This window comes from Pseudopipra pipra, chromosome 6, assembly GCF_036250125.1.
Source record: "Pseudopipra pipra isolate bDixPip1 chromosome 6, bDixPip1.hap1, whole genome shotgun sequence".
NCBI classification, from domain to species: Eukaryota; Metazoa; Chordata; class Aves; order Passeriformes; family Pipridae; genus Pseudopipra; species Pseudopipra pipra.
In genome coordinates, this window is record NC_087554.1 from 18,700,913 (window position 1) to 18,713,304 (window position 12,392).

The 12,392-nt window shown below is 46.0% G+C and overlaps 1 protein-coding gene across 2 annotated transcripts in view; it reads right to left on the reverse strand.

The window, feature by feature from the left end:
• Positions 1-12,392, reverse strand: part of CD151 (CD151 molecule (Raph blood group)) — a 34,081-nt gene that overhangs the window by 7,923 nt on the left and 13,766 nt on the right. For both annotated transcript variants that reach the window (XM_064657657.1, XM_064657656.1), the window contains exons 2-5: positions 11,482-11,601; positions 5,718-5,821; positions 4,739-4,930; positions 166-240 (exon numbers count right to left, since the gene is read on the reverse strand). In XM_064657657.1, coding sequence (XP_064513727.1) covers positions 166-240; positions 4,739-4,930; positions 5,718-5,801 — 351 coding nt within the window. In that variant the 5' untranslated portion in view covers positions 5,802-5,821; positions 11,482-11,601. The remainder of the gene's footprint in view (positions 1-165; positions 241-4,738; positions 4,931-5,717; positions 5,822-11,481; positions 11,602-12,392) is intronic.

Here is a 12,392-nt window from a genome sequence, read left to right on the forward strand (position 1 = left end):
AGGTCTTCTGTATGGGGAAGAGAGTGAGCACTGACATGTGAAAAGGAGAACCACAACCAGACCTAGGTCCCAAGCCTCCAAGACCAATTTTGGCTGGAGAAATGTGATGATAATGAGCTGTTCTCCCTCCCTCATTTGAGTCCCTAAGATCTACTGTCCACTCACCTGCTGGTAGTAGATATAGGCCAGGATTCCAGCAATGATCTCCAGGAGAAAGATGCACAGCAGCAATATGAAGTACTGTAAAATAATGGGAAAAGCAGGACATTAGAACAGAATGTAAGGAGATGCTGTGAGCCAGCTTTTCATTAGCTGGTAAAATGCCTGACTGTCTTCATCGATCCTTTCCTCAGCAGTGTTCAAAGGCAGGGGTTGGGATTCAGACCTTGACAGGGTAGGAAAGGAACAATCCCACAGGTTAAGAAAACCACCAAACCACAGGATAGTTGAAAACAAGCACCGGCAAGTGTGAGTTTAACTCAAAGAGCCAGAGGGATATAGAGAGTGGAAAAGTACAGGCAACTGAGATAAGATCACTGTACAAAAGAAAGTGGTTGCTGGATAACCTGATGACTGCACTCAGTATCATAGAAAACATCTGATTCTGACATCAATACAAAAAACCACCAACTTTTGCTTGTTTTGATATTGTTTGGGGCATTTTACCAAGTTACTAAGGTGCAATCTATATTATAATGATGATTCAGTAAAGCCACAAAGGAATCATTTTGCCAAAGATACAGCAGAGCAGCTAAGCATAGACCACAGATTATTGTTCCCGTGACTCCTGTGGGACTCAGCCACAGGCTGAGGGGCACTGCTGAAGCAGATGGACTTCAGCACTGCCTCACAGTCATGACTGTGACTATATGTTCTGCTGAACCGGGATCTAGAGGGAAAAGCTCAATATCTCAAATCCAAAGTGAGAAGAACTCCTGGAAGACTAAAAGGAGAACATGACTATTTCTTAAAAGGGCTTAATGGCAGTGACATGGAAAGGGACATGCCCTACTTACCAGAAGGAGAATTATATGGACAATACCAAAAACTGTTTGGGAGGCCTATTCCTATACACAAGTAGGGAAGCCAAACTCATGAGGAATATGTATACTAGATTAAAAGGACAAAGCAGCCCTGAAGACACAGGGTGATGTGGCCACTACCTCCTTAGGGTAAAAGAGATTTTCAGGGAGACCCCCTATCTTAATAAACAGCCCCTGCCTTGCCTCTGGTCAGCAATGAACAGCCTCTTTAAGGATCCAGGCTGTTCTATGACTGCTACTAAATTCATCTTCCTGTAGATAAAGCTGAACAGACATCAGTTCCAGCTGTAACAATAACTTCACACTAAGTCCCTGAAAGAGCTGACCTCCCCAGGACAGAACAAGGACAGTATCACCTATTTTCTGTTTTACCCCTGAAGGGTCTGTTGTCAAGACATGAAGTGAAGGGCTCTCAAAAAATGTCACTAGACATCAAGCCATCTCTCCCTTCTCAAAGGACTGTGAAGACCTGGGCAGAGCAAGGTGACCTACACAGCAAAGATGCCTTCAGTTGCATGAGGTTTAGCCTCCCACTGTGCACTCTTTTCCCCAGGTGTTTCCAAGCCCATTTTTCAGAATTCGAATTACACAAACACTCAGGCTTCCTCTTTCACCCTGTTGGGATTCATCAGCTGCAAAGGACTGACAGCTGGGTTTTATCTGCAGACCCAGCTTTAATCTGAGCACACAATCTCAGTCTTTCACTCCCCAGCCCGATCGATGATCACTGACCATCTCTGCAGCCTGTACAAGGTACTCATTCATACCAGGGGAATGAGTCACCCAGTGGGGAGCAGGATAGCTAAAGGCTGGTTCCAACATTCACAGGAGACTGAAAGGAGGCAAGAAAGGGTTGGCATGCCTTGACAGAACGCTGACTCTCTTTTGCTGGGACCTAGTTATGCTTAACTGCTCTGACATCATCTCTCTGCTGAGAAGGAGGCAGGAGCATGGCAGGATGCTGAGAACAACCAATGAACAGGAAAGCTTATTTATTTCTCCCTGTTCTGTGTAATGTCAGAGACATTCAGGTAGAGCTGAAGCTGTGTCACCACACAGCAGACCTTGAAAAGTTTGAGTCACAAGGCCCTTGTAAAACCTTGTCAGGGAGGTTAGTGCACCTACCACCCATGAATTCAACCTGTCTCTACTGATACACTCCACCATTATCCTTATCTCAGTCTCACTGTTCCCTGAAGGCCGCCTCCAAGTATCATATCGATATAGGGGAGCAGCAGCTTTCACTATGGACACATGCAGAGCACAGGGCTGCTCTCCCTGCTCTTCATCCATAGCTGCAGGGCTTTCTTAGAGGTCTGCTGTGGGAGGAGTAGGCCAGCTCTGGCATGGAATTGTAGGGACATGCCCTACTTGCTTCTCAAGTCAGAAATGTGTGATCACCCAAAGGCTTGTAGCAGACACATGCCCGGACCCGGGTGGGCTCTGGGCAAAATTTACTCTTACCCTGGCTCTAAGCCAGAGTCAGGGCTATCTGGTGTCTCAAGATCTACAGGGTCCAAATTGCTTCCATCCAGCTTCAAGTGTTTGAATGTAAGTACCAAACATTAGCATGTTTTCTCTGAATAACCCAAAAAATAGTTCAACCCACCAACGATCCAAGTAATTATCTGGAGGCATCTTTCTACTACCTGAAGAAGAGATATATAGCAACTATACTCCTAAATCAGCAACCTCACTTCAGTGGGAGGGCTTCAAGCTGAAATGCAGCAGGAACAGGAATCATAACCCCTGTGTGTTCCCTTCTCCCTGTCCAAGGTAGCTGACTAGAAGAGGCAGTGTGAGGGGACAATCCAGAAGAAAGCCACCTTCCCTCTTTATATGCAAGGTCTTCTATTTGATGGGTCTATTTGATGAGATTCCTGTTTGCATCTTGACTGATATATAACATAGTAGTGGTCTGCTTATAAAGAGCTGGAATGCAGCATCACAGCCAGTCAGGCCGCAGTTCCACTGCCGTGCCTGCTCATGGAGCCAGAGAAACTCCACATCTGCTGCCCAAGCCTCAGCAGAGCACTTAATTAACAAAGGCAAATAAGCAATGTCAAAAAAACAGCAGTACAGCTGTGGGTGATGAGCAATGAAATACTATGAAAAGCCTTGAAGTGGGCCCATAAAACTCATAGCTACATAGAAGGCAGCAAAAAAATTCACAGCTTCCCAAGTCTTCAACAGAAAAACAAACTAAATACCAGATATGCATTTTACAAACAGCACTCAAAGCTGTCAAAAATCCATTTTTAAAAGCAAAAAGAAAGCACTGGGGAGAGCAGAGTGCTGCTTATACCGCTCCCTCCCATATTTACAGGGGTCTCTTGTACAGAGAGAAATTGGGACCGACTGGCACAGACCCTGGGGTGACAGTGAAGCTGTCAGGATTACTGTCTGAGCTCAGAGCTGGCAAAGGCCCCCAGCGAGGCTCACCCAGCCCTGGCAAGTACAGCCCTATCTCAGATTACTCACAGCAACCAAAGCAGAGCACAAGCAAGAAGAGACAATAGGCCTGTCACGACCCACCACTCTGAAAGGACCCGTGGTGTAAGGAGACAGAGTGACCTGTTGTTCCCAAGAGACAATTATTAGTTTTCTATGGCAGATGACAAAGAAAACCCCACTGGATTTTCATACTTAGCTTCTGGCTGAGGGAAAAAGACAAAGGGAGATCTCTTTGGCATCGAGAGCAAGTGAAGCAAGGCCAAAACAGTCTGCTGCAGACCAGGAGGCTAATGAACAGCATCAGCAATGCACTCAGTGTCCCCTCTAAATTTTATTCTCCCTTCCTGGCCCTACTCTGCCTCTCACAGGGATTATCAGGTCTTCACAGCAGTGGTACAAGCATAAGGCTTGCTCACAGCTTCTATTTCTGCTCCTCTATCCAAACAAAAGAGGAGAAATGAGACAGTCAGGTGAACGAGCATTTGCAAAGGAAGGAGCTGGTGAAGAGCTGCTGAAGTACCTTTTTCTGTACTTGTGAAAGCCAAGAGCCACCGATTGTTATTTCAGTCACTGCTCTCATTACTGTAGCCCAGACACTAAAATGACTGCTGCTGCACTCCAGACTGAAGGGGATATTTGAGAGGGAGGGAGCAAAATAGAAATCCCAGGGCTGGTCAAAAACTTCAGTGTCGATGGGTGAGCAGGGAGCTCAGGAAGTAACACAGAGAAAGGTGTAAAAGAAGCAGCAGATTATCAAAACAGTATGGCTTTTTTTTTGTGGAAGCAAAACTAAAATAATTTTTTTGCAACTAAATAAAATATTGGAAACGTTCTTATTTTTGACAGCCAAGTGAAGAAGTGTGTTAATCTGGCTTGAACCTACTGTCATTAAAAGCTAGTTTTGCTACTTTCCTCTTCCTTCCCATTTTCCAAAAGAGAATACAGGATGGGCAGGAAAGAAGGAGGAGACAAAAGCCACAAGATTTTGAATAGTTTTAAATAGACATTCTTACACAAAGCACAGGTTTTACAGCTATACTTTGTACTTTTGAACCATGCAGCACATTCTTTGTGTGGATGAAAGGAAATGCTCTGCAGCAAAACCTGCCCCCTGGGACAAGGACAGCACTGCTGTCAGGAGCTGGAGGCCTCAGTGGTTTTTGGTCCAGGACAAACAAATAAGGTTGGCGCACAACACAACCAAGCTGTTCCCCCAGACAAAACTACCAAACGAAACTTACCACTCTCAGCAAATTCCGACGCTCTTTGAAGGTGGCACAGCAACCAAGGATGCCAGTAACCATGACCACCACCCCAGCCACCACCAGAATATAAGCAGTTGCGGAGTATGTGCTGGAGGAGAGCAGGCTGATGTAGTCACTCTTCTCAGCAAGGGTCCAGGTGCCCACTGCCATCACGGCCCCACCAGCCAGCTGGGAAGGGAGAGAAGCAAGCACATGAAGGGTTTCTGAAGTATGAACTTCTTCACCTCCCAAGCAACTGGACAGGGACACCAAAATGAGTCCCAGCTCCATAAGCTGAGCCAAAGATGATCTACGTTAAAGGATGGTTAAACTCTAAACTTTGCAGCAAATGAACACAGAGAAACCAACCACACTCCCAGCAGCCCCCTCTCTCTTTGCAAGCCTTGTGTTTCCAGAGGGTTTTATGCAGCTTCTAGTAAGCTCAGACAGTTTTTCTTAAACATCTGAGTTGGACACTCTAATGCTCTGTCCCATGCACCAAAGTAAAACACAACCCTTTGGCATCAGTAACTTTTCTGGTGGAAAGCACAACTGTAAGAAGCTCTAGTGTGGACCAGCTGCAAGAAGGTGTGTGTTATTCATGCTCTAGCTGTCCCACTTCACTGCCAGGACTCTCTCTGCCATTTTGAGAGGAGGAATGGCAAGGTAGTGGAGCCCTCAGGATCCTGGAAAAAGTAAACCAGGTGAAAAAATGAAGATTATTTTCAGGCTTCCTGTTATTTTCTGTATTTGATAACATGACCTACAAACAACCACAGACAGCATCAAACCACAGCTTCTGTAGCATGGGCAAGCAATCCCAAGGGACACGACTTCAACCCACAGGACGAAAGCTGTGTCCTACTGACATCAGCACTTCTTGACAAAGACTTCATCAAGGCCAAGATTTCTGTGCCCCTGACACCAAAACTGCAGTGCTGTCTCAGTGCCTCTGAAACAGATTGAAGTTTCTTACCCAGAAAAAGAAGTTGAAGATGAAGAGCAAGTACTTCAGACAGATGGTCCCACATGTTTCCTTCTTTTCTGTATACTCACGCATCTTTCTGGCTCAGAGGGGTCCTGTGGGGGGAAAAATTATTATTATTATTATTGTTGTTGTTGTTGTTGTTAATAACAGTAATAAAAGAGATAAGATCTTGAATCAGTCATTCATCACATCGCTTCTGCCAAAAGGTGATTGTTATTACTCCCCTCCTGCAAGAACTAACACCTCCAATCTTTTGCTAAAGAAAGCCATTCAACTGACTTCCGGGATGCAGGACAGTGCTTGTTTAAATAAAGAGCTCCCATATCCATTTGGGTGACCTACAACACACAAGACCTTGTACAGTGTGAAAGGGAGGCAGACAGTACCAGCATGTGGCCTCCCTGTACTGCCTTCATCCTCCTCTTCTCTCTCCATCCTGCTGTCACTTCTGGAGAATAATTTTTCTCTAGATCGACACCTCCAGTGGAATGATCAGACCCACCACTGAGTGGTCATGCCAAAACCATGAACTGTGATCAACATTACACTTTGGAAACTTCAGTAGAGGCTACATTCACTTCTTCCTATTTGAATTGAAATAAATAAAATCCCAGACCTGTTCTCCAGAAAGTCAGGAGCCAGACTGGATTATCACCTGTAACTGCTGTTCTGAAGGTGGCAACAGAAACCTCTGTCTTTGATATCTACAGAATAACCTGTCTCCAAAGAATATTATTTTCTTACTGGTATTAGTTACAACTCCCTTAAATAGATCCTTCTCTAAGTTTGGGCTATTTTTAAACTTTACAACTGTAACTGGGAACGTACGTGTTGTAAGTTCAAATGTCCTATCCTCTTTGAACCCCAGCAGTATGTTGGAGTAATTAATTCTCTTCTTCACTGCTTACTCCTCATGGCCCTTCTCACTGGCTAGCTGCTTCCCAGGGCAGCTGTCCCAGCTCCTAAGAGTAAGAAACATAACTACTGGCTTCAGCTGATCTGACAGTATAAAACACCCCTGCAGATACACAACAAAAGGGAGTTCATTGTGAGTCAGTCCCAGTGTTACAGATCTGCTGCTCTTGAGCAGGTTTCTCAGAAGCAGGTCTGCAGCAAGTGCAGCTCCATGTCACTTCACTGCCTGTTGTTCAGACCTCAGAAGGTCTAAACCTCTCAAAAAAAAAAAAAAAATTCTCACCACTGCCTGACCAGGCAGACAGGACAAAGGCACTGCCCAGACTATCACTGGTGGCATCATCTGTGTGAGGCAGGAAACAGAAGTGCAACCAAATTCACACCACCTGCATTCAATTAAAAAATCATCCCTTTCCTTCCCCAGCAGCCATCAGGGAATGATGCAAAAATTGTGCACCCATATCAGAGCAAAATGTTTTCCTAAAACAGCAATTTCCCTGGAAGCAGGCAGGCAAACAGCCTCTCCCTTTTTCCAGAGGCAACCGAGTTCACGCTTACTTAGATTACAAAACTTCTTTCCACAAGTGATGTAAGCTCCCTCCAGGGACCCACTGCAGCTGCAACCCAGCCATGCAGTACAGACACTTATCTACATTGGTAAAACACCTGACAGCAAAGAAAGCAAGCAACCTGTGTGCACAGCCAGGCTGCACATCAGGTGATTGTCAGTATTATCTCTGCCACCACACTGCTAAGCTTTGGCTTTAGAGCCAGAACCTAGGCTGGGAACTGCAGCTGCCCATTCTGCAGGATCATTGTATTTTATTTGCAGGAAATTATTTCCTTTTGCTGTATGCCAGCCCACTCCTAAACCTCAGCCAGGCCTCTCAGATGAAGCTAACAGGGAAGGCAAGGGTGAGAACATGCCAGCAGTCCCACCCATGCCTGTACCCCCCCATCACCATTTCACAACAAAACATTTTTCTCTAGAATAACATCTGGCAACAGCAGTTGGCAGCAGAAGGCCGTTTCACCAGCAAAGGGAGCAGCTCTGAGATGGTGGCACAGATCAAGGAGAACAACTCTGCAGAGTTATCTTCAGAAGAGATCAGAACCTCCAGCAATGCTCAGATTAATTACCATGTTGCAGCACAAAAGGGCCCGGGGCCCTGGGAAGGAATGGATGCTGCTGGTACTGTATGTACTGAACAGACTTGCAAATTCTTGATGCCAAGACACCTCGGGAACACAACATTCATGGAAGGTGACAGATTTACAGCTCCCAGAGGCTTCATTTAGCCACAGAACAAGAATGGCAGCAGCAAGGCAGGCTCCCACAGCCACACATGCCAGCACAACCCAAAGGGGACCTCAGCCCAGACATGAGAGATGCCCTCTAGTAGCAAGTCTTTTGCCTACCCCTTCTAACATCAGGGCTATATATAGAGGAATATGCACTGCAGGTCTGCAGAGACCAACCCTGATTCCTATCAGTGATAGCAAGGGGATGGTAACAAGGCTTACTGTCCTTGGGCTGGCTCCTTGACCCAGTTACCCTCTTGCTCCCAAGGATTTTAGAAACCTTCCTTCCTTCCTTCCCCTCAAAGTGTGTCCCCTGCTAAAAAAAGCAACTACAGGTATTTCCACATATTGCCATAGAGCAGATGCTGTGCCCTAGCAAAGGACACCAACTTGTCCCTCCTTCTGATCCAAGAGTGCAGAAATCCCAGTCACAACTGCATCCTTTTCTTGGTGAGGACTGGGCAAACACACAGCTGAGACTGCACCTGCACTCAGACAAGAGTCTGAAATCCCCCCAGGACTGCAGGTCCTGCTCCACCCAGGGCTGCGTACAGATCTTTCAGGCAGCTTGGCTTTGCTGCTGTCAGAGAATCTGCCTCTTTCCAGAGGGCTGGCAGAGAACAGCAGGTTTATAAAGCAGGGTGATTCACCAGGGATGGCAGGCCATGAATCAGAAAGCAATCAGGGCTGTCTCCTATATAATCTATCCTTCCGAGCCAGGAGCAGAGCTGATGGCACTGGCTGCCTCTGCTTGCTATATGACTCACCCAGCAAGCTATTCAGGGAAACAGCTCTCTCTAGACCCTCTTTTTGGAAGTCATGTGTTTGTGCTCCTTGCCTCAGAGTGCCTGCTGCCTCCCATCACCTACCAAGATAGGCTTTAGGGAGATATCCTCATCTTCAGAGAAAGCGAGTGAGGGCAGGAAACTACAGTGAAATACCTTTCCCAAAGAACCCAGGCAATGGAGAGGGGAGCCAAAATCTCCCTCCCAGGCTTATGGTAACTACAGGCTCTGAACCTCATGGTCCCAAAAAGCACAGAGGTGTTGATCTGTGCCACAGCACGGGGGTGAATATGGGGAGGCCTCATCCTGAATTCACTGAAGTAATCACGGTCTCCTGCCTTCCGTCACCTTGTAACAGACCCTCAGAAGTGATATGAATCACTCTTGAAACCAGACAAGAAGCAGTAACAGTAATTAACACATTCTATTTTAAAACACCGAGGCAAAGATCTACTCTGAATCACATCAGTAATTATGAATGAGCTCTCCAAAGAACAGAAAGTGGCAAGCTCTGCCACAGGGGTGTATTTACAAACACATAAAAACATATTACTTAAACATGAGCTTCATAATGGGAAGCACTTTGCTAACTGAAAAAGTGGTTAGAAGACTAAAAGCACTTCCATAATGAAGTTCACTTGGTCCAGTCTGACAGACAGTAGCTTCATCAGCAAGCTAAATTTAAGCAAGCAATTGCAGTATACAAGCTGTGAAAGTGAATTCACTAGAAACAACAACAGGTTCCTGCTATGCTCACACACACTTCAATGTAAGTGATAAGGAGAAATAATCCTCTAAGGAAAACAAAATACACAAAGCTGGGAAGAAAAAATAAGGACAAACTCAATGTGACAGAACCTACAGATGAAAGGGAGGGGTAACAATTGGAAGATTAATTCAAGAAACTGGGAGCTGAACAGCTTGAATCCAACTTTCCACTCTGACACATACTTTGTGCATGGACTTGGGCAAGTCCCTTAGTCTGATCTTTGCCTCTGCTCTTCCTCCCCAGTGCAGGACCTTCATCTTCCTCTAAATCCAGTGATGTTACAAGGATCTGCACGGAGAAGCCCTGCTGACAGAGGAATGCCATCTGTGAGGCATGACAGGCTCCAGGTGCCTGGCAAATTGGCAAAAGCCCTACACCAACACAATTTCACTGACTCAGAAGTGCTTTTGCCAACAGACTACTTCAGCCAGTGAACTGGCTGAAAGAAAGCAAACTCTTCTGGGCTTAGCAAAATCCATACTTACGAGAGGACTGTCTGGCAAAGCAATTTTGACAATCATTTATGAGGCTTGCTAGTTCAAATACATCAGAGATTGAGAGATGTTAGTAATGAAGTACAAGAGAATGGGGTAACACTGAAGCATCTACATGAAGAGCAAGGAGCAAAGGATGATCCACCTACATAAACATCTCAAAAAAATAAAAAAGACAAAGAGTGAGTTCATCCTGCCCTGTCTGACTGCTGGGCACAACCTCCTAGCTGGGTAGGAATATACAGTGCATGACTGCCAGGCAAGGCCGGGATCACTTCAAAAGTGAAACCATTCCATGGTCTGGTTTTCTTGGGCTCCCATCCTACTGTGATTGAACCCTTAGGACAAACTGGACAACAGGGAGCTCATCAGAAGTTGAGCAGTTTGGCTCCAATTCTGGGTGCTGAGCACCTGGGAACACAAGCACTGCACAAACAGCTGTTTCATTGTGCTGAGCCACGTAAAATTTCAGTGGCAGGCCTTGCACTGGGTGTCCCACACCACCCCATTGTATTTTTATTTGCAGGCCCAAAGGTACATACAGGCACACACCCACATCCCAGTGCAGAAAGCACGTGACACGCACACACACTCTCCTGCTGGCTAGACATTCATTTAGTCATCCCAGACATCGCTTGGTGCATTTGCCTCAACTTGCACAGTAACAGGACTTAATTAAACAGCAAAGAAAGCCAGGCCTGCAGGCATTTTCTGCACAACCTGCCCTAAAGCAGCATCTGACAGATGGGGAAGAAACAATGCCAAAGCAAATGAAATAGCTTCCAGGCCATTAGGAGCATCATTATTTTTAAGTATTGATTTTTGAGTGATAGCAAGAAAATTGGTATCCAACACATCAGTGACATCTATTTCACAGATAACTCGCATGCCAGAAGTTGGAGAACTTCTAACCTCCTTGCCCATGCACACAAGAAAGACTGGCTGCAGGAAACCCCACTGCACCCATGCTGCTACAAAAGTAGCACCCCAAGGGGCGCAGCCCCCCACCAGTACAGCCCCCTAATGCACCCACTGGGTATGCTGCTGGCCTGGAGGGAAACGTTCCACTGGAGCCTGTCTGAGCTGGGCTGACAACTCTGGCAGGCATTAGCAATGTAGTTGTCCTCCCCTTGGTATGTGCAGGGCAGGTGTTGGCCAATAACTATAATCTTCAGCAAACTGACCGAAGATCTCATTCTCCAGCAAGGTTAAAGTCCAGCCTTAGAAAGCATGAGCTCTCTTAAGTTCCCTCTCTGTAAGATGAAAACATTACCATTGCTACTTTACTTAACCCTCTGAACATCCTCAGAAAGGGCCTCCGGCAGCGTATCAACTCACCAGCCCAGAATGCAGCTACACATCATTTAAGCAAAGCCTTCCCAGGGCAGGAATTCTAAAGTTTGCAGGTGAAGAGCTCAAATTTATGCCATGTGGCATTATTCACCCTAAAGTGAGAGCCCTCATGGATCAACAGTCTTGACACTGACCTTTTACCACCAAAGCAGCTTACAGCACCAGGGCAAATGTTCAGTTCTCTCCAAGTGCTTTCTTCCACCTCCTCTCTTCTTGCTGGCTCTGGTCTGCTGTGGATTCAGGAAAGCAAAAAGCTGGAGAAGAAAAGAAGAGAGATGCAGAGAATCATGAACTATGTCAAAGATTATTCAGGGAATCAATATTTGATTATATGCTTTGCCATCAAGTCCTTTAAATAGAGACCACGTGATTTCAGAATACACCCTGTGAATGCATTTGATTAAACTGCAAAGCATGCACTGGATAACAGCAAAGAGCCAGACTGCAGCAGTGGAGAATATGAAAATCTTCTGCTGGTAGAAAGCTGTCAGAACAGATTTATATCTACTGCTGCATCCTGTCAAGGCTGTGTACACACAATGACAGCTCATTCTAGTGCAAAAGGCCTGAATGCAACTCCATGAGAAAACTTAGGAAGATGACCCTTCTGTGCAGTGTGAAGCCCTAGCCGGTGTTAGTGCCTTGAAGTGATCACTGCTCCTACCCCTCCCATGGGAACTGCCCAGGAAGAGAAAAGTGGTGGGCAGATGGTACCAGAGCTCATTGTATACATCCATCCCCTGCTCCAAGGGCCTACAGGCCCTAAAATATAGAGCACAAGGCAGAGCAGGGTCCCTGCAAAGCAAAAATGTGCTAGGAAATCAGTCTTCTTCAGCCTCTATCTCTGCCCAAGTACAATCAAGACACAGTTCCCAAGCATCATGGCAGGCTCTGCTGGAAACAGCTATCCTGAGTTCATCTATCACTGCCATTCATCCTAGAGCAAGGCCTCACCCTCACAGCGCCAATGCAGAGCATCTCCTTCAGATAAACAAGAAGCCACACAAAGGTGCCTTCAGTCTGAACAGGAGTTATTTCTCTACAA